At 49.5% G+C, this 22995-nt stretch overlaps 1 protein-coding gene across 1 annotated transcript in view; it reads right to left on the bottom strand.

Annotated features, from left to right (window-relative positions):
• The window catches only part of PREX1 (phosphatidylinositol-3,4,5-trisphosphate dependent Rac exchange factor 1), a 178027-nt gene that overhangs the window by 83914 nt on the left and 71118 nt on the right, over positions 1-22995 (bottom strand). Inside the window, 3 exon segments of the mRNA XM_074318350.1 lie at positions 4361-4462; positions 11513-11617; positions 22346-22468. Of these exon segments, the coding sequence (XP_074174451.1) occupies positions 4361-4462; positions 11513-11617; positions 22346-22468 (330 nt within the window).

Below are 22995 nucleotides of genomic sequence, written 5' to 3'. Positions count from 1 at the left end.
GAACTTGGTGCAGGGCATTTAGGAAGGAGATGCCTGTGAGACGTCCAAGTGGAAAAGCTGAGTGGGCAGGAGAACAAGTCCCACCTGAGTTGAAGGGAAAGGTCCAGGCTGGACGTCATCAGCACAGAATTAGAGTTTAAAGCCGTGGGGATATCCACACAAAAACTTGTACGTGGATGTTCATAGCAGCACCAGTCATAACCTCCAGAAACTATGAACAACCCAAATGTCCATCAACAGATGAATCGATAAACAAAATGTGGCCTGTCCACATAATGGAATAGTATTCAGTCATGAAAAGGAATTAAGTTGTGATACCTGCTACAATGTGGATGAGTCTTGAAAACACTGTGCTAAGTGAAAGAAGCCAGACACAAAAGGTTACATATTACATGATTCCATGTATACGAAACATGCAGAATAGGCCATTCATAGAGCCAGGAAGTAGATAAGTAGTTGCCAGGAGCTGGGGGGAGGAGAGAAAAGGGAAGTGACTACTAATGGATCTGTAGTTTCTTTTGTGAGTGATGAAAATATTCTAAAATTATTATGGTAATGGTTGCACAACTTTTGAATATGCTTTTTTTTTTAAAGGCCACAGAGTAAATAAGGCCACTACGGAAGCAAGTCTAAATAGAAGCAGGGCCCAAGGACTGAGGCCTGGAGCCCATCTATGGTTACAAGTCTAGAAGCTGAGGAACCAGCAAAGGAGACTGAGAAGAAAGGGCCAGACAGGTAGGAGGCACAAGGGGCACTGGAGTGGTAGCTGCCCCTTTTAGACAGATGTGCCCTCCAACTGGCCCCCCACCTGCCTCACCCACTTCCATTACTCACCAGGCCCTCATGGGGCCCAGTGCAAGACCGGAGGCCCTGAGGGGCAGAGACTGGGTCTGTCTTGTTTGCGACTGTAGGTCCAGAGCCATGTCAGCAGCTGGTGCACAGTAAGTGCCCCAATAAGATCTGTGCATCACCAGGAAACGACTGAAAGGGTCAGTGACAGTCAGTCTCCCTCGGACACCTGCCATTTGAGTACCAGGGGTATTACCCCAAACCTGAATCATTTCCTTGGAAACGTCGATGGAAAACTCAACAAAGTCTGAAAATGCCAACTGTCTATCCCCGACTTGGGCTGACGGCTGAAATAGAATGTTCTGGCTATTCTTAGGCAATGTTCAAGTTCAGCTTTTTGGGGCTGTTCCCAAAGAGGCTTTCACTCTCGCCTCTTCCCTCTTCCTACCCAGGCGCCTCGATCCTGTTTGCCTACTCAATTCAGAGTTCGGCTCAAACAAGGGGGCTCAGAGAGCCACAGGGACACCTGCGAGGGCCTCAGAATTGGAGGGGCCGGAGGGGCAGGACTGCCCCCCAGCTCATGGGGTCATCTTTTAAAACCCACTGGAAAATGTGACAGAAATGAGGAGCCCAGGAGGGGTATGAAGAGTTGCCCTCAGTCCCAGCTGTTTTCTGATGCAAACATTCCAGCTGCGGGTGCCAAAGGCCAAGACACTGAGCAAATCTGTCAGGCGGGCGGCATGGCATGTCCCCACAGGAATCTAAGGCCCTGCTGGCTGCTCCCCCAGCGCTCTTTGAGCCCCGGATAAACACAGCTGGAGACGAGGAAACAGGGCCTGTAAACACCATTTGGTCAAGAGAGCAAACCCACAGACCAGCTTCATCGTCGTTTCCTGTGGGCAGTTATTCCTCCATCGGTTGCAGGCTGCCTCTGTTCCTCTCTCTACACTTCTGGAAATCCGGAGCCCAGAAATCCCACCAGACCAGACTGTGGCCCTGGGGCTGAGCAGGCCTCAGAAATGCAAGGGCCTCACAGTGAGAGCTTAGGGTCCAGCCATACACACAGGTCCAGCCCCACTGGCTATTCAAATATGTTACGGACACTGCCACTCCAAGTGCACGCTGGGATTCCAGACTATCCCAAGATCCAGAAACCAAAGGGTTAACACCTAGGGAACCTCGGCTGGGTTCTGGGGCCAGAACTGCAGGTTCCTCTAATAGGTCAGATGCTCAAGGTTTTGAAACCCAGGAAAGAAGGAATAGACCAGCCACTGAGCCAAGAAACATGAGGCCACCGACCTTCCCAGACCCCCACTTAGGGAGCTGAGAAGGTCAGCATCCCCAACACCCAGCCCATTGGCAGCTTAACTCCTCAAAGTGCTTCTCAATAGGCAATGAAGCTTATGGGTTAGGAAGCGGAGTTCCAACTTCCCTAGAATCGACTGGCCAAGTTCAAATCATGGTTCATCCTCCCTACCTAACATATGGCCTTCAACAGGCCGCTTGCTTTCTCTGTACCTGTTGCCTCATCTCTGAAATGGAGCTAATCAGAGTGGCTACCTCATCGGGTTGCTCTAAGAATTAAGTAAATAAGTGTCTAATTGTCATACCAATCATATCAGGACTATTAATATAAACTAAGTAGTACAGATGAGAAACTGAGGCACGGAGAAGTGACTAGCTCACGGTCACACAGCTAATAAATGGCAGAGCTGGAATTCAAACCCAAGCTGCACGGTTTGGCTCTCACCCAGGCGTCAGCAAACTTTTTCTATGAAAGTCCAGATAGTAAATATTTTAGGCTTTGGCGGCCACATCCAGTCTCTATCGCCTATTCTTCTTTGTTTGTCTTTTGGTTTTGTTTTGTTTTGTTTTGTTTTGTTTTGTTTTGTTTTGTTTTGTTTTTACAACCCTTTAAAAAATGTAAACACCATTCTGAGCTCATGGGTTGAACACAAACAGGCCAATGGGCTAGATCTGGCCCACGGGCCACAGTTTTGCCAGCCCCTGCCCTAAACCACTATAGAATACTACCTCTTCAATGTTAGCAACTAATTCACATTTGGAAGACACACCCAACAGATCAAATGAAGAACAGGGCATGTCCAATTCAGCCCACAGGCTACCAATTTACGAGTTCCACGTGGAGCTTCTCCTGCACCAAGGTGAAGAGCTGAGCTGTGTATGGCCTTGCCAACATCCGACCAGGGATGCAAGCAGCTACAAGAACAAGTGCAGAAGGTCCTTTTGAGCTCCCTGGGGGGGGGGGGGGGGGATAAACAGCAGCAGGCCAGAGGAGGAGCAGGGAGAGCTGTGTCCCGCCTCCCACAGGCCTGCACGCATTACAGGCCTGTGCTCACAGGCAGAGATGATGGCCCCAGGGTCTGGTCCAGCTCAGAGGCTCAAGTGTCACCCACCTTCTCCAGCAGAAAACCAAGTTCAACAATTCCCTAGTACTCTTCCCCTCCCCAATCTCTTCTCATGGCACAAGGATGCATGTCACCCCAGGGAGCAGGTGCATGAATGAGGCACCACCAGCCAAATTAATCCACCAGCAGGGACCCTAGGAACAGCTGTCAGATACAAGACCTTGAGGATAGAGCCAGGGCAAGCTCGGGCCAACAGCCGCCATTTCCAAGGGCTGAGAACCCTGGGCTGAGAGCAGCAGATGGCGGCAGAGCCATCCACCCTGCTGGGGATCTGCTCTGAAGCTAAGAATCAAGACTTCTTGGGTCCCTCTACAAGTAGCAAATCTACCCCTGACCAAGACTAGTCAAAGGTGGCTGCACAGTGGGAGACAACAGGTGTGTGGATGCTGTGGTTTACCCACCCAGCATCCACCCACCCTCTTCCACACATAGCCCAGATTTTAGTAAGGAGGGTCCAGTCTCTCCCCATCACTGGGCTTTTGGCCTGTGGGATCCAGTGATTGGTGGGAGGTTGGAGCACATGACACAAGTCTAAGCCAATTAAAGATCCCTTGCTCAGAGTGACTGGTTCAGGTGTAAAGCACCTGACCTCGATCTCAACCAATCAGCACACAACATTGTCCTGCTCACTGTCATTGGACCATGACTCAGCCAACCAGAGCCCAACATTGCCCAGCTCACAGTGACTGGGGTAAAGCCCACGTCCAAGTGTATGGGAGGAGGAGAAATGGCACAAGCAAAGGCTTCATGTCATTGGTTCAAGTTAAAGTACATGATGCAGGCCCAAACCATTCAGAACACCACACTCTCCTGGCCACAGATGGCGAGAGCCTGAGTCACTCTCAGGACTTTTCTCAGAGCTACTAGAAGAGAGGTTCACTCTTTCCCACTGTCCTTGAACTTGAGAGGGTGTGAGGCCAAAGTAACTACAGCCCTCTGCTACCATGCTGAAAATAAAAACAGTGAAAGCAGAGCTGAGCAAGGGAGAAAGAGGCAGGTCCTCATGGGATCCAGCCCGGCCCAAAGCCGACACTGCCCCTGACTTCTCAGCTCCTTCAACTAACAAGTTTTATTTTAAGCCAGTCGCAGCTGGGTTTTCTGTCACTTCACATATGAGGAAAGGAGTTGGGTGGAGGTCTCACCTTGAGGAGGAGGGGGTACTTGCAGATCCTCTGAATTGGAGACAGCAGGTAGCCCTCCAGAGGGATGTCTGTGGTCTTCCGGCCGCCCAGAAGCATGCAGCTCTGCAAAGGAACAGGAGACCTTCATTAAAATGCACCAAGGACACAGCAAAAAGCTTGGGCCACCCTCAAATCACCAGGGGAAGCACTCTCAAAATGCAGCTACAGACTTTGGAAGCAATTTAGCAACACCCAGGAGAGATGGACGCGTGCATATTCTACAACCCAGCCTAAGGCCTCTATCGGGGGCTACCAAATCCTGCCCAGTCCTTATTTTGGTAATTCAAGTTTTATTGGAACACAGCCACATCTATTTGTTTACATACTGACGGTGGCTTCTTCCAAGTAATCATGGCACAGCTGAGTAGCTATAACAGAAACCGGAAAGTCACAAAACCTGAAATATTTATTATCGTGCCTTTCACAGAAAAGCTGCCAACCCCTGATCTACAGAAACTTTCACCTACGCACTCCAGGAGACAGAAATGTGGACATTCAAAACTGCCTTGTTTGGAATAGCAAAAATGGAGAAGCAACCAAGTACCCATCAACTGACGAATGGAAACACACGTTTGCAGTAATTTATACGATGGTACAGGGCACCGCGGGGAAAATGGGAGCACTAAAGGGATGCAGAGTTCCGCGGATGAACCTCAAAAACATACTCTTGAGCAAAAAAACAAAGGATATATACGGTAGGAGCCCATTTAAAGCTTTTAAAGGCACGCAAAATTGTTTACAGAGAACACATCTGTAGTAACATAGAAAGACATGCATGGGAAAGACGACGTACCAAGTTTTAGTGGGAGTTCCCTCTGGGAAGGGAGGGTTATTGGATTTGGGAAATGAACCTGGAATCTTTAACTGCTACCGAAACGGTTTTCTTTCTTTCCCTGGAAGGTGGGGACATGAGTGCTGTCACAGGAATACCTGTAAACACCACAACTCTGCCAGGAATCAAACACAGTCACCCACCAAGGCCCTGGCCACACCGGTCAGCTCAGTGTCTACCTGCAGCCACCCACACCAGTTCTGCCTTCCTGCCAGCCCTTTCCTGTGCTCATTCTACGCCCCCTACCTAAAATGCCTTTTCGTCCCCCAATAATAATCAAAATAGTATTATCCTCATCCATTGCTCCCACTAAGAGCTTATGATGTGTCCCGCAGGCACCGAGAACGCCAACCCTGACCACCAACCTCGCACGAACTGAACACTAGTAGTATTCCCATTGCACAGCTCGGGCAACTGGGGTTGGGGAGCTTTAGTGTTTCTCCCCAAGGTGACCCCAGAACAAGTGAGCCACACAGGTGGGATCTATACCCAGGCAGGCTGACGAAGAGCCTGGGTTTGGAACAATGATGCCAGGCTACCTTAGCGCAAGCCCAGCCACCCTACCTCCTGGAAACCTTCCCTACCTGCTCTCAACTCCCAAGACTCCGTCCTCCAGGCACCTCCATAGTAGGTTATTTGTTCCATGTGGCTCCAAATCACATGCAGGTATTATCCTCACCTTTGGAGAGGCTCTTCTTGGAGCCGAGGGCCTCCAACCTGAGAATCCGTTTTTTGGATGCCAGGAATCATGAGTTACATGTCTGTGGTTCCCACAGAGACACTCACAGTCCTGGGTCCCTAGGGCTCATTATGTGCCCAATGTATGCATGAATGGATGAATGAATGAATAAATGAACTGATGAATGAATAACAAACTGCCAGCACATCCAGCAACAAGCAGACCTCAGCCTTCCTCCTCGCCACCACACTAGCAGATTGGAAATGAAAACAGGACTCTTGGGAAAAGGGATTCCCATCCTATCATTCATTCATGCATTCATTCATTCATTCATTCATTCATTCTACAAATACACATTGTGTGCTTACTATGTGCTGGGCATAGTTCCAAGCACTGGGGGAACTTCTCAACAAAGCAGATACTTCCCCTGCTAGTATTCCAGTGAAAATAAGACTAGAGAACATTTACCATGTGCTCACCAGGCACAAGGCACTGGGCCTCATGCTTCACCAATAGGTAAAGTCATCCTCACAGCCCCAGAGTAAGCACGGGAAACTCTCTCCCTATTGCAGACGGAGAAGCTGGCACAGACGGCCAGAAGACTGGCCCAAGACTCAGAGCTACTGCTTTTCAGAGCTCTTCATGCCCTCTCCTTGGAGAAGCAGAATCCCAAGGACCCCGGGCCCTGCTGTGTCGGGAGCTGCATGACTGCCACCCCGAGTATCTACCCCTGGCACAGAGGAGGGCTCAGGGCTGCGGCAGCTGGGAGATGCCAGGCGCCACACTGCTCACACTCAGGCCTTTGTCCTCCAAGTCAGTACTGCCCACAAGCTGCCCTGGTGATGTCAGCTCTGGGCAGAGAGAGGGCAGCCCGGGGGTGGGGGAGGGCTTTCCAGAAGCCCCCAGGACTTGGCCGGAGAAGGGCCTCTCTCTTTGTCCAGGATCAAGGAGTTTTCACAAGACTGTCACAGCCACCAAGTACACTTCTCCCACACACCCTAGGCTGTTGTTCCACTTTATTTGCCTTTAAAAAGGAAGCATGCACACATACGTACAGAGCTACCATTCACTATTCTATTAAGATTATACTCCAGGCACTATGGGAAGGCTTTTGAGAATGATCCCTTTAAACCCTCCTAATTCACAGAATTGATTCAGGTGAGGTGTCACCTTACTCTCCTTCCCAGTCTCCTAATGGCAGGATGCTCTGTGCGGCCGCGGGTCCTCCTTTCCGTCCTTGCTCGTTCCCTGGCTGACCTCATCCAGGCCACCCCTTTAACACCATCCTGTCTACTGAAAACGTGCAGATTTGTATGTCCAGACCGGCCCCTTCCTTCCCTAAACTCCAGACTCAGATCTCTGATGCCCAAATCCCCACCTGGATGTCTAACAGGCATCTTGGACCTCACACATCCAAAATGGCATTTGTTTGTTTTTTTATTTACCTCTCATACCTGCTCCTACCCCACCTTCACCATCTCAGGAAACTGCAACTCCATTCTTCCAATTGTTTGGGCCCGAAACCCCGGAGTCATCGTGGAATCCTCTCGTTCAGTTATACCCCAAAGCCAACCACCCTGCAAATTGTGTCAGCTGCACCCTCAAACTCGATGAGTCCAACCACCTCTTGCACCACCACTGCCCCGTCGTCCTCCCCATCATCATCGCCTGCCTGGACTGTTGCAGCAGCCCTGTCAGGGGTGAATAGCGTCCCCCCAAAATGCCAGGCCCACTCAGAATCTCAGAATATGACCCTATTTGGAAATAGGGTCCTTGCGGATATAATTAGTTAAATTACAACGAGGTTATACTAGGTTAGGGTGAGCCTTATATCACCTGACTCATGTCCTTATAAGAAGAGCAGAGGACCAGAGAAGGAGGCCATGTGAAGACGGAGGCAGAGATTGGAGTTATGCTTCCACAAGCTAAAGCGGGATCCTCCCCTAGAGCCTTCAGAGGGAGCAGAGCCCGGCCAGCACCTTGCTTTCAGCCTTCTGGCCTCCAGAACGGTGAGAGAATCAATTCTGTTGTTTTAAATCACCTAGTTTGTGGTCATTGTTACCGCAGCCCCAGGACACTTATACCAGCCCCCACCCTGGTCTCCCTGTCAGGGTAGAAGCTTCTACCCTCAGCCTGCCAAGGGAAGTGTTCCAAAATGCAAATTAGTTCACGTCATTCCTCCGCCCAAAACTCTCCCAGTGCTTCCCGTCCTACTCAGACTAAAACGGAATATTCTGTGAAAAGTGCTGCCACATGCTCCAACGTGGACAGATCTCACAGGCATTATGTGGAGCAAAAGAAGCCAGACACAAAAGCATCCTGCATGATTTCCATTTGTGAAAAATTCTAGAACTGGCGAAACTAACCTTTGGGGAGAGAAATCAGCATAGAGGTTACCTCTGGATGCCCAGAAGGACATGAGTAGGGAAAGGCACAAGGAAACGTCTGCAGTGATGGAAATGTTCTAAACTTTGACCTTGGTGGTGGTTCCATGGGTGGATAAATATGTAAATATTCATCGTGCTTGAGTACATTCACTGCATGAATGCTAGGCTGCAATATAAAAGCTTTGTAAAAGTCTCAGATCCTTTCTATTGGCTAAATGCGTCTTCATTACCTGGCTTCTCAAGCTTTCTGACCGCATTTCCTTCCCCTTTTCCTCTTATATTCTCCATTCCAGCCACCCTGTCCTTCTTGCTATTCCTAACACACTCCTACCTCAGGGCCTTTGCACTTACAGTTCCTCTGGCTGGAATGCTTTCCCTCCAGAAACGCCTTGCCTCTCTCTTTATCCAGGTCTCTGCTTAAATGTCACCTAAGACACTGTCCTTCCAAAGACCAATCTAAACTAGCAACCACCACTCTAACTCCCTCAAAACATCCTGTCACCCTTAACTTACTTTATTTCCTGCAGAGAACACAATGCCAATGATATACCATGTAAGTCTCTCCTACTTGAATAGCCACTCCATGAGAGCAGGGACTTTTCTTGCCTCGGCCACTGTTGTATCCCCATACTTAGAATGACCTTACCACACGGTCAGTGCTCAATAAGCTGCTGCTGAATGACTAAATGACCCCATTTTACAGACACGAAAACTGAAGCACAGAAGATTGAAATTCCCACCCCATCTTTCAGCTAGTGCACAGCACACCATGCAAAGCCAGGTTCTGTCTGTTCCCAACGCCTTAATACCTCATGATAGATATGCAACGGCTCTTCTGCAAGTGACCAAAAGCTGGGAGGTGCCAGCAAGGAGGAAGGCAGATGGCATCTGTGCTGGCACCCCACACATCCTCCCCCCTGCCCAAGCTGGCCCAGCCCAGTTGCTGCTGGGAAAATGGCAATTTGGCCTACCAGGAAGACGGCAGGAGAGAGAGGAAGGAAAAGCAGAAAAATTGAGGCCCTTCCCTTCCCACACCCCTGAAAACACCTTCCTGCTTCCCGAGACACAGCTGAGCCCCAGGGGACACCTCCAGAGGGTGGGGCTCTTGGCCAGTGAGCCCAAACACAAGAGCCCTTGTTGAAAGTCAACAAGTTGAATGCAGAAGCATGGATGCATGTGTGGTCTTGCACTACCGCGTGTCACCGCAAATAAGACTGGGTCTTATAATAATTTTTGCTCCAAAAAACGCATTAGGGTTTATGTTCAGGCAATGTCATCCTGAAAAACCATGCTAGGGCTTATTTTCCAGTTAGGTCTTATTTTCAGGGAAACACGGTATGCATTTTGAATCAAAATTCTAGAAATTCTTTGTTGGAGACTATGCATTACAGAGAAGTATAATCAAGAATTTTATTATATAGTTTAGCTCTCTGGGCATATGGTTAACACTCCTTATGCTATGTCAGTTAACTGTTCTTTTGTGTGAATTCTGTCTGTGCTGTCGGGAAATAAAACAATATTATGGTGTTGGGGTTGGGGTTGGGGTTGGGGTGGGGGGCAACCTATGACGAAATGAGCAGGGGATTTAAAGTTGAAAGACCAGGATTCAAACCCATGAGAAGCTCAATCATTTTTCAAGTATATATTCTTATTAGAAAGTCACTTGGTATTTTGCAGTCATCAAAATCACCGGTGGCAAAGGCTATGAGGTGTCCCCTAACTTATTCTTCTTCCATAGCAACAGGATTTTCAACTGGGCACATGGCTGCTCAGAATAAAGGCTACATTTCCCAGCCTCCCTTGCAGCTAGGTGTTAGCATGTGACTAAGTTCTGGCCAATGGGATGTGAGTAGAAGAAATGTGTGCAACTTGCTGTTGTGCCTTTAAAAGAAGAAGGGCAACCCCTCCTCCCCACCCCGTTCCTACATCCCTTCCCCGGAATGTGGAAGTGGTAAAAGGTGTCTTAGACCACATCACTGAGGACACACTCTAGGGCCTTGGCCCCTGACACTGGAGCCCCTATACTCGCCTCAGACTGTCTACATCCACATTGTTAACAAAAGAGAGACATAAGTGCCTACCTTGTCTAAACCACTGTTATTTGGGATGTCTGCAGACAATGGATATTTAACTCATACACAACAGACAGTAGCTGGTAAAGCTCCAACGAGATCACAAATGAGAACCTGTTTTATAACACAAGTGAAATTCTCTGTAATTGTAGGGAAGACCATCTATTGTTTTGCCTGACCAACAACCATTCCCAACTTACTTCCACAAGTGCAAACCAACTGCCCTATAAGGATCCATCCCATCCTTAGGGCCTGCGGTATGGGTGGAGTTAACCCCACCCTCCAGCTCCAGAAGTGACCAATCAGAGCCCCCAACCAATCCCTCTATCTACAGCAACTGGTTCAGGAATAAGGTCATGAGCCAATGAGCATCAGGCCCAGGATTTTTGCCTTACTGTTGGGAAAGAGGGTCTCTCTTTAACCTGGAGTTGCTCAGCTCTGAGCAGTATAAGAGTGGGACTGCTGGAGGCCACAATGTCACCACTTAGGGAGAACTTGAACAGAAATGGAGCCAAGGCAAAGAAAAACAGAGCCAAGGGACACATTCCTGACGACGTCATTTGAACACCCAGATTCTGCTTTGCCTGAAGTCCTTTCAGGTCTTAAACTTCCCAGGAAAATAAACAAGTAAATTCTTTTTTGTTGTTTGTTTTTTTTGTTTTGTTTTGTTTTTCTTAAGCCAATTTTAATTGGATTTTCTTTTACTTATAATTAAATAATTTGAATAATACAGATATTACTACTATTGCTACCACTCTTATTAGGATCATTGCTTTGGACCATGAATTGCGAAACTCGGCCCTAGTGCCAAATCCAGCCCTCAGCCGGTTTTTATAAATTAATGTTTATTGGAACACTGCCATGCGCATTCCTTTACATATTACTTATGGCTGTTTTTGTGCTATAACAGCATAGTTGAGTCCTTGTGACAGGGACTATATGACACACAAAGGCAAAAGTATTCACTACCTGGCCCTTTACAGAAAACGTTCGGCAATCACTGCTTGACAGAGATCCCTCTAGCTGAGGAAAGGCTCAGGCGGCATGGGTCAGCGTGAAGTGTCAGCAGGAAGCTCTGTTGAGCCTAGGGATTCACAAGACTGACGCAAACAGAAGGGAGAGGCGGGGTGAAGGTAAACTTACCAAAAGGAAGGCGCGCACAGTGGGGATCTTGTTCAGCTCCACAAGCAACCGCAGGGCCTTCTCGTGGTTGCTGCAATATTCCTCGTATACGCAGAACTTGTCCTTCTGCAAGACAAGGACAGAGCCTGAGTTCGGTCATGGCAGGCAGGCAAGCAGACGCTCTGAGATGTGCTGATGGCCAGGCCAGCAGGCCGGGGAGGAAAGGACTGCCCCAGACCCTGAGAGACTACACAGCAGGAAGGATTTCAGGTAAAATGGCTCCCACTGGCTGCAGACCTCTCAGCCTCCACTTTTGCCCCAGTTCTGTCCCCAGCAGCCTGAGTAACCTTTCAGGAAGCAGCATGGCTCAGGGTCAAGTGTACAGACTCAAGCCAAGGGGCCTGGGCTTAAACCCTGGCTCAGCATTTCCAGCTGTGAACTTGGGCGAGTTAGCTGACCTCTCTGTGCTTCGGTTGCCTCGTCTGTAAGCTAGAGTTAATAATAGTCCCTAACTCATGGGGTTGTTATGAAAATTAAAGGAGTTAAAATGTGAGGGTTCAGCATTCAGTAAGTGCTCAATAAATGTCCAACTTTACTATTAAAACACAAGTGAGACTATGTCATACCTCTGCTTAAATCCCTCCAACGATATTCTATTACACGACCTTAGGTATAAAATCCAACACTTTATTAAGACCATCAAGGGCCAGATAATGTGACCCTGCCTTTCTCTGATCTCATCTCACTAGCCTTCTATCTGCTCCTTGAATTTGCCAAGTCTGTTCCTACCTCAGGGCCTTTGCACTTATCATTCGCTCTACCTGGAACTCTCTTCCCCCAGGTCTGGCTACTTCCTACCATTAAAGTCTCAACTCAAATGCTACCTCCTCAAGTGACACCTGGACTACCCTAGCTAAAGTAGCCTCCCAGGTTCTCTACCAACCACCCACCTGTCTTCATTCTCTTTATAGTGTTCTCACAATCTGGAATTGTCTGGATTGTTTATCAGCTGTCTTCCCAGTTGGCAATCAGCTCTCTGAAGGCAGTGAATATGCCCACCTTGTTCACTGAAGTATCCCCAGAACCCAGCACAATCCCTGGCACACAGGAGGCCCTCAATGAACACTTGCCGAATGAATGAACTTTGCACACCTACTACGTGCAATGCCCTATATATCTGAATGAGAAGAGCCTGGATAAGGCTCCAACATTTGAGCAAACAAATAGATCTCTGGTTGCTGCCACACAGCAGTGGTAGTCCTGAGGCTGGAAGGTAGGTCTGTTGACCTCCAGATGCCCCTTTCTAGCCTAGAGGTCACCTGTGGGTCACCAGCTCTGTAACCACCAGTCAGGATTTCCGGGACTGGAAGGGACAGGAGACTTCTTAGCAGGAAGTTCTCCACTGAGCATTCTCTGTTCCAAAAGGCTCACAGAACACCGCCTCCCAACCAGCCAAGGATGTCCTGGTAAGGCCATTGTGGAGGAAGGGCTGAAGGGCTCCATCCTTGGGCTGGATGATGGGCAGAAGACCCTAAGTAGCAAAGGAAGGAAGAGGTGTGCCTGCAAAATAAGCAGCTCATCTTGTTTCTAAACAAGTCCCCAGTCATCCTGCTGAAGGGTGGCTGCAAGAAAGAGGAAACCAAAGAGGAGGGAGAACAAGTTTCAGAATCAATCAGCCGCCCCAACTCACCCAGCTCATGCTGGGGGCTCTGTGTGCACCATCTGAGCAGACGCCATGAGCAGCAAAGTGCTCACAGCCGGAGCCGATGGCCAACACAGAGTGTGCTGAGCACTTAGTACACGCCACACTCTGCTCTCCTAGAATGAGGGCAAACATTTGCTCCTCACAATAACCTGACATGGTAATGACTGTCTTCAACCCATTCACACATGGCAAAACCAAGGAAAAGTCATGAGCCCAGCGTCTGACACCTAGTGAAGTGGCAGAGCCAGGATTCAATCTGTTTTAACTCCCATGCCAATGTCCAGTTCAAGGTCACAGCATGGGGTGGGGTCGGGGGTGGAAGGAAAAAACAGTGGGTACAAACCTCAAGCTACAAATCTACAAACTAAGCGCCGAGGGACATTGCAGCATAAAGAGGAAGTGTGCTGTGACTCTAGAACCAGACCACCTGGGTTGGAAACCCAGCTTCACCCTCCCTACATATTGGGGGTGACTTTGGGCAAGCTACTTCACCTCCTTATCTATGTTCCCTCATCTATGAAATGGACATAATAGCAGACCCTTCCACTACTTGGGCTGCTGGAAAATTAAATAATATATGTAAAATGAATAGAAGAACAGAGCTGGTATACAATGCACATTATGAAACATTTCAAAATACTCTAAAAGTATTATCTACAAGCACAAACACAATCAACAAAAATGAATCAACAGGCAAAAAAACTAAACAAACAATGCCACAATTATCCAAAGTGTACACATATCGGGGACAAACAACCCTGACATATACCAAATAATCTGAAGCATTACAAACACAAGCTACATGCTCCAAACAATACCACCAATATCAGTACACACAGAGAAACATGCGCTGAGTCACCAATTACGATCTCCTCATCTGCAGTCTGCAGCTCCTTGAGACACCGACACACGTGTACTCAAGGGCAGGGAAGGAGGAGAGGGGACCCCAGCACCCCCCACACGGCCCAAGCAGACCTTTTTCTATTTCCACTTGTCTCTAAGGCGTCTAGGGGACCATCAAGGCCAATCGAGAGGGGTAAGGAGAAGTGTGGACTGACTGCAGGGGTTCACCCAGGCACAAAAGAAAACATGTGAGGGAAGCTGCCAGACACATCTGGAAGCAGGGTCTCAGCTGCAGACCATGGTGAGAGGGGCTGCAGAGAAAGGGATGGGATTGTCGTAGGTGACTGGAATTGGCCTGTGCCTGAGGCCTGCCCCTGCAAAGAAGGCCTGCAGGGCTGTCGAGGGAGGGCTGGGCTCTGAATGCAGGCACCTGAATTGACAGCATGTTTACCCAACCATAGGTAAGGACCTCTTGAAAAGAACTGCTCCGCAGCCAAGCGCCTGGGCTTTCCTGGGCCTACAGACCCTACTATCAGTGCTGCTCAGAGATAAGACACCAGACCCCCCACGACCACTGTCAGCATCAGCCTTGGAACTGGAAGTGCAGGTTCTGCAGCCAGACCACCCACGTTTATAGCCCAACTCCCCAGGTTGCCAGCTCTGTGACCTTGAGCAAGGCGCAGAACAAAAGTGTCAGAGCCTCTGCGACAGTAATGACCTCCTCATCATAACCGTTGTTGTGAGAATGGTCAAGTGAATTCACAGTAAGTACTTAAAACAGTGCATAGTAAGTGCTCATTAAATGCTAGCTATTATTATTGACGAGTTGCTGCTATTAGAACCACCTGATAATTTCAGCAAATTCATTATCCCATTGGTGAATCAGTGGAACCGTGGATAAGTAGGTTTTGATGTCAACAAAGAGAGACAGGCAGAGTCAGGACACAGGGAGCTGAGTCGACTCAAAGGTCTGGAGAAGGCCACCAGGGGAAGGCACCAGGTAGATTCTGAGCAATATGATGGGCCTCAAGCCCGGGTGTGTCTTACTTCTCATTGGTGCACTGTCCATCTTCCCCCACCCCCACCCCTCCCCCCACACACACACACTGTGAGCTCCATGGGGGCAGGGTTGGCAGCTACTGAGGTCACTGCTGTGGTGTCAGTGGGGACGGAAGTCCCTGACAGAGACCAGACATCGTGACTATTTGATGAGTGAAACCAGAAAGCAGAGGGAGGAATTGAGAGGGGCCTAACAGCCCTCAAACCAGCCCTAAGCTCTTTCCAGAAGACCCTGGTCCACTGTAACCACAGCCTCAGCTCTTCATTGAAACAGTTGTTGTTTCATCCACCCAGCCTCCATTTTGTTCCGGTCACAGTGCCCAATTTTTCCCCTGAGAAACCGCCTCTACCCTGTGAGCCCACTGGACCGTCAGTACACCCCACTCCACTCCCAGGTGCCACCGGGGAGTATGTGACCGAGGCGAAGCCAATCAAATCGCTCCCTGTCCTGGCAACAGTGGCCACGTAACCCAAACTGTACCCGTGACAGCCCTCAAGGAACTATTGCGAGGAGAAACTCTCTGTGAACTGTTGTCGCTGAGCGGGTAGAGTGTCAAGTCTGAAACACTGAGGGCCACCTCTGCCACCACATGAGGCATCTAGCTGCCCCCCCCACCCTGACCCCACAAGAATGAAGCCAACACAGAGGAAGAGCACAGCCCAGAAACACAGAAAGAGCAAGTCCTGAAAATATCATATGGGGTCCTGGATCCAGCTATGCCTGAAGCCAACACTCCTGAACATTCATTTGTATGAGCCATAAAGTCTTTTTGTGTTTAAGCCTATTTGAGTTGGTGTTTCTGTCACTTGCAGTGAAGACCATCCTAATACATGCACAAGCTGAAAAGCGAAAGAACATTTAAAAATGAACCCAAGCCTGATGAGGTGACAAGGTGTTCTGTCCATCTCCATTTGTACCATAAAGGGGGTGAGCCAGAGAGCAGAGACACATCTGTTTATTCTCACATGTCAACCCCAATTAATGGGTACTGCTGGCTGGAACACTGGTGAGAAGAATTCTGGACCCCCCGGGAGCACCGAGGCAGAATGCTCTGATTGATTAGCGATGTCTGCCACAGATGCAGGAGAAGGCAGTAAGTGATAAGACTGTCCTTCACAGCTTTGTCATTCCTCATCCCCTGAGCCTCTGAGCCCCTTCTCTGACACACTCTGCAATGTCATCCTCTCCTTCAGCCCGTGGGAAGGGCAGGGGACCAAGGCTTGAGGCTTGGAGAAGTTCAATTTAGCAAATGACAACACTCCCTCCTCAGAACCATGCTTAGTTCCATCACTCCCGTGTCCTTTCATTGAGCCCAATCCCAGCTGCGTCTCAGGCCTGAAACTCTGCAAATCTAGAAAAGCTGCTTTTGACAGCTAAGAGTCCAAGTGTTCAATTTCCTCCTAGGGGCCCCACATAGGGCTTTGATTGTTTTGCCAGGAAGAAACAAACAGTTGTGCACACACAGATGTGATGGGTAGGAAACGTGTGGCTGTGGGTCTGGGCTGTAAAGGAGGAGAAGGGGCCAGCTGCCAGCTGGGGACAGCTGGGGGAGAAGGTCTAGTCCCCAGGGAAGACACAAGGAATGTCAGAGATGGTAGCTGCTGTCCACAGACCCCGGGGGGTGACACTGGCTCCACGCAGACTATCTGCTCCAAGCCACTCACTTCATACTGAGAAAGACTGAGACTCAGCAAAGGGAAGGAAATGGCCATGGGGACATCTCCTCTGGCAGGGAGGGGAGCAGCAGATCCAGGTCTCACTTGTGTAAGGGTTTCCTCAACCTATGCTCACATTGGTACGAAGAATTCTGGGGGGCACACAGGCAGGGAGAGGCGGTTCAAACCTAACTCAGACCACACCACTTCCCTGCAAAAAACCTACAACTCAGAATAAAATCTCTGTTGGATCTGGCCCCAGGACATCCCCGACTCCCTCCATCGCTCATTCTGCTCCAGCGACACAGGGCTCCCCGCTTTCCTCCAGTGCACTAGCTTGCTCTCATCCCAGGGCCTCTGTCCTTGCTTCCTCTCCGTCTGGAATGCCCTCCCCCCAGATCACCCCATCTCACCGCCTTACAGAGCCTGTCCTGACCAGGGTTCCCAGACACCAATTCGAACTCTCATTTCAGATAAACAAATAACTTTTTAGTATAAGTATATTCCAAATATGACGTGAAACATACTTATACTAAAAATGTATTTGTTGTTCACCTGAAGTTCAAATTTACTCAGCTGTCCTGGGTGTTTTAATTTGCTAAATCCGGCCACCTGTCCCAGCCAACCTCCAGTGGAGTCACCCCTTCTCACATCTGCATTTGATATTTTTCACAAGCTGTGTCGCCATCTGAAATGACTGCCTCTGTTAACATACTTCCTCTTCGTTTCTCTGGCTTCGTGGTGGCAGGGAGTGAGTCTGTCTTACTTAGGGCAGCAACTTTAGGGCCTAGTACTGTACCTGGCACACAGTAGGTGCTTAGTATGTACTTCAGGAGACTGTATCATGTAAGATGGTGAAAAACACAAACCCTGGACCCAAACTACATCAGCTCAAATCCTGGCTCCCACATTTACTGACCGTGTAAACCTGCGCTATGACATACCCTCTCTGGCCTCAGTTTCCTCACGCGTAAAGTGGGCATGACAATAGCACCCACTGGTAAAGGCCGAAGAGTTTTAATGAATTCATATATGGGAAGCACTCAGAAGAGGGCCCGGCACAAAGAGAGTGTTCAGTCAGTGCTAGTTTGTGATTGCCTCGGCAGTTAGTAGTTGCGTTGTGGGGTAAGGGGTGAGGGATTCTCCCACTGTCCACCAACAGGAGTGGCACCAACGAGTGGGCCAGTCTGTCAGCCAGGGCCCCGCACTGGGTCTGATGCTGCCCCTTCCTCTTCCGGAGAGTTTGCCGGCAGAGGTCTGTCTGTGCCCAGCTACCACCTCACCACCCGAGGCTGCCTCGGCAGGTAGTGAACAAGCCTGTGCAGGAAGCTGGCCTGGAGCCCCCTCCCTTGGGGTGGGGGTGCTGTGGTGAGCCCCTCAGGGCCCATCAGGACAGAGGCACCCAAAGCCCTCAGTGAATCCCGCCCCAGGAACTGCCCTGGGCCTGAGGCTTTCACGCACTCCCCGGGACAGCCCACGTCCAGAGACAGGGCCATGTGGGGGTGCCAAGGCCTGTCCTCTCACCGCAATTCCTGGTGACCTGAAGAGCCACCCAAGCTCCATAGTTCCTCCTGGGTGAGAGCACCTGAGGCCAGGTGGAGAGAGTGCAACCTCTCCTTCAGCTGCTCCCAACAGGAAGCAAATTTCAGCTTCCGCAAACCCAACCTATAGCAGCAGCTGCTTATAAAAGGTCTTCAGTGCCATCCTCCGTGAACATGGAGAAAGGAGAGGGCAGGGAGGGACAATTTTAAATTAAAAAGAAGGTTTTAAATTAAAAACACTGAATCACAGCTGATTCAGACAGCTGAGTCCTTTTTCAACTGTTCCATTTACCTCAAGGAGGGGTCTCAGCTAGGTGTGATATGACACGAATACTAGTCTAACTCCGTTAATCTTCGTTTTGATCAAACCAAGGGAAGGCCTCAGGCTCAGAAACTCAGGTGGGCAAGAGTTTCTAGACAGAATGTGGTAATAGTTGGGTTTTTATTGCATTTTTTTTACCGTTACCTTCTATCTATAGCAAGTGATACTCAATTTTCCATTTCCAATGATGATGCAAATTTCCCTTTGTAAATGAGTTTATTTAAGGTTATTTTTTTCAAGTGAATCGGTTTTTTAAAAGATGAAACCAGTAATAATACAAGGGATAACCAGATATAGCAAAATTGCAAACTGTGTGAATCAATGAAGTCTGGTTTAACCATTAGGGGGGTTCAAATCCCAGTTCTCCCACCCATACGGTCATGACCTTGGGTTTAACCGTTCACTCAGTTTGCTTGCCTGTGGAGTAAGCTTAGGGCTTGATGCAGGGACAGAGCAGTGAACATGACAAAGTCCCCACCTTCGTGTTGCTGATATTCTAGGGTGGACAGACAATAAACAGAGAAAATATCCAATATGTCCGAGGGTAATAGGAGCCACAGAGAATAATAGAAGGGGAGGAGGCAAGGAAGGGCCTGGAGCATTTCAACTTGGAACAGGGTGGGATGAAAGGGCTCATGGAGAGGGAGGCATTTCCATAAAGATTTCAAGGCAGGGAGAAAGGAAGTCGCAGGGATGTCTGAGGGAAACGGCCCAGGCATTGGGAACAGCACACTCAAAGGCCTGAGGTGGGCATGGGCTTCCGGTGTTCCAGAACAGTGAGGAGGCCAGTGAGGCCGCAGTGGTGGGAGTGAGGTCCCAAGAACTGGCAGGGCCTGGCAGGGTCTAATAAATCACCACGTGCCCCACACAGCCCCAGGAGGTGCCAGAGAGGGCTGGGTCCCATGAACAAATATGTACATACAGTGTTTGCCCGAAAATAAGACCCAACCGGAAAATAAGCCCTAGCATGATTTGAATGCGTCTTTTGGAGCAAAAATTAATGTAAGACCCAGTCTTATTGCAACAATTAATATAAGACCTGGTCTTTTTTCAGGGAAACACAGTAGTACCACTGACAAACACTGACTGAGCACTTACTGATATGCTAGGTGCTACTACTATTAATTCTCTCAAAAACCCTAGAGAGTAGGTTTCCCTACTTCCATTTTACAGATGAGGAAACTGAGGCACAGCTGGGTGAGACCATTCTCCCAGCATCACAGAGCTGGGAAACAGCAGAGCCAGGAGACAAAGTCAGGTAGCTGGGCTCTAAAAAACGATCTTGCAAGACCAGACAGAATGTGTGGGTTCTCAGGACGGCCCCGGGCAGGCCCCAGCCCTGAATGCCTTCTCACAAAGGCCTGAACTTCCACCACCGGTGCCTCAGGATTCTGACAGTAAGCAGTGCCCTCATCAGTGCCCAACGTGATTGAGGCTACGTAAGGAGGGTCCCGGGCAGTGCAGAAGGAGAGGATATGGAAAAGAGGTTGCCTCCTGGGCACCAAACTCCTCACCCTCTTTCCTCCAGTCTTTCCCTGCGTTCTGAACATTTTAGGAATCCTGTAGAGAGAGTGGGGAGAGCCCAAGTGGCATTCAGGCTCCAGAGACCTTCACTGACCAGTGAGTTAAACCGTCTTACACCTCTGTGGCTCAGGCAGGGAAATCAGGGGGCCCAGGGGGACTCATTAGCAAATAGATACTGCACCTTCAGGATTCCTTCCCTCACTTTGGCTAAAGTACGAACTACTCAGCTCTTAGATGTCATCACTGCATGGCCAGCCCCAATAATGCCATCTCCTCCTGAAAGCCTCCTCTGGTGCCCTGGCTGAAATAACACCACTGGCTGACACTCACACAGCATCGGCTTGGTGCCGGGCCAGACCTAAGTGCTTCACTCATGGTTCACTCATTTCATCCTCATGACAGCATCATGCAGCAGGTACCATCATTACCCCCATTTTACAGAGTTAGAGACTGAGGCCCAGCTAGGTCAAGTGATTTGCCAAAGGTCACTCAGTTAGTCAGCAGTGGAACGAGGATTTGAACCTAAGCAGCCTGGCTCCAGAGAAACGAGGAGGGCTGACTCTTTCCTCTGAACCCAGAGGGAAGACTGGCCCTCCCATTCTTTATTTTTCCAGTTCAAGAAATGTTTCCTGAACCACTACTGCCACTTCCTCTCGCTCCTTCTCACCACCTCCACTCTGCCACCTGCTCCAGGGCACCAGCACCTCTTGCTGGGCTCCCTGCCTCCCCCAACCCGCCATAGTCCACTCTCCCTCACAGCAGCCAAAGGACCCTGTAACCCTAAAACAGGTCACATCTCTGCTCTGCTCAACACTTTCCATTAGTATCCATCTCACCTGTGCCCCACCTTGCTCTCGTGTTTTCCCTATTTCAAGCACTGAGAAATGGTAAGTACATGAATAGTAAGACAGCATCCAACATTTATTGAGCATTTACTATGTGACAGAACCTGTTCTGGGCACTCTCCTTATATTATCTCATTCAGTCCTCATGGGGTAGGTCTAGTTTTTTACCCATTTTACAGGTGAGAACACAGGCACAGACAAGTTAAAACAACCTGCTGAAAGGAACACAACTTATGAGTAGCTCAGCAACCTGGCTGGGAGCACAGCGCTCCCTCTCCGAGGGCAGAGCCACACCAGGCTGTGTCATCCTAGACTCTGAACAATCAAGATGTGATCCCTGGGAGAAGGGAGTTAGTGATCATGACAAGAAGAGCTAAGCAAGAGCCAGTGCTTACTGCACGCCAGGGTTTCTCAATCTCGGCACTGCTGACAGTTGAGGTCAGATCATTCTGTTGTGGGGGCCGTCCTGTGCATCAGAGGATATGTGGTGGCATCTCTGGCCTCCGCCCAAGAGAAGCCAGGGGCACTGATCCCCTCCCTGAGTTGTGACAACCAAGAATGTCTCCAGACATGGCCGAATGTCTCCCAGTGGCAAAATCACCCCGTGGTTGAGAACCACCGCTCTACGCTACACACTTTATGGCTTTGCCTCTTTGAGTCTGTCCATCAGCCGGGAAGGTAGGTGCTTTTATCCCTACCTCTCAGTCAGAGGGGAAAACTGAGGCTCAGAGAGGGAAGGAGCTTGCTGCAACCTCATGCCCGTGAGGCTAGTGTGGCTTTTGTCCTGTGAGGAGGGTCCCACCAACATAGAAGGAGAGGGCATGGAAAAGTGGATGCTTTGGGTGGGCAAAGCTCCCCATTCTCCTTCCCCCATCTGTCTCTCGCAACAACAAGAGACTTGGAAACCATGCAGGAAAAGAGGTGCTATAACCACAGGTGTCTGCCTCCCTGACTAAAAACACAAGTAGGCACAAGGGTCAGACACCCTCACTGGCCAGCGGGTGGCCAAGTCGGTGACACAATGCCAGGTCTGTCTGACCAAGTCTGCCCTCTTGGCCATTGGCAGCCTCTGTCGGTCATTCTGCAGCAGAGGGGCCCATCAGACCAGGAGGTCACCGGAGCCCCAGGACACAATCATTCAGCCAGGAGGCCACACTCTACATGACGGTGAGGGGTGGGAGAGCCAATTAAAAATACCCCCAGTCTGTCAGCCCGAACCACCTGTTCCCGGGGACAGAAGCGGGGCCCACCACCCATCTGCCTTCATCTCCCCACCAAGAGTGGGCGGAGCGGGCACCAGGGAGAAGCCCACTTCCCAAAAGCTACAGGTCCCGACAGGGGCTGGGGCACTGTACTCACGAATTTTAAGAAAACGTTCCCAAGTTCATGCTGAGACTGAGGCTCGGGATGTAAACAGTACTCCAAGGCAGCCAAGAAATCCTTATGAACTTCCAGGATGTCTTCAATGTTCGAGAACAGGATCTGTGCGGAAAAGGCCCACGGATAGGGTTACTAAGGCACATTGGGCGAGTAAAAGCAAGCATAAAAAGACTACGTAACCCCGGCGCAGGAGACGGTGTGGTGAAACGGGCATTCTCATGCACTGGATGGAGCCCGTTTACCACTAATACAAAAAAAAGACAATAACAAAAATATTGCCAACATTTACTAAACAGGATTAATGCCTAATCCTGTGCTAAGAACTTGATATGCATTTATGGCATCTAATCCTCAGGCTAACTCCGTAAGGTAGAAACTATTATTAGCCCCAATTTGCAGATGAAGAACGGAGGCTCAGAGCAAACAATTAACATTGCCAAGGTCACACAGTCCATGCAGAGAAGTATGTGTTAGACATTCACCACGACTCCGTCGCAGCCAGACACAACTGGTATATCCAACCACAAGACTGATTTTTAAAATGATGAGGGTACTTCCATGCACCCGTTAAAATGATATGGTAGGAGGGGAAAAAAAACAACAGAAAAGGGTGTTCAAAATATGTGTTT

The sequence above is a fragment of the Rhinolophus sinicus genome, linkage group LG13, assembly GCF_036562045.2.
Source record: "Rhinolophus sinicus isolate RSC01 linkage group LG13, ASM3656204v1, whole genome shotgun sequence".
In the NCBI taxonomy this organism is placed as follows: domain Eukaryota; kingdom Metazoa; phylum Chordata; class Mammalia; order Chiroptera; family Rhinolophidae; genus Rhinolophus; species Rhinolophus sinicus.
This window is presented reverse-complemented; position numbering and strand designations above follow the sequence as displayed.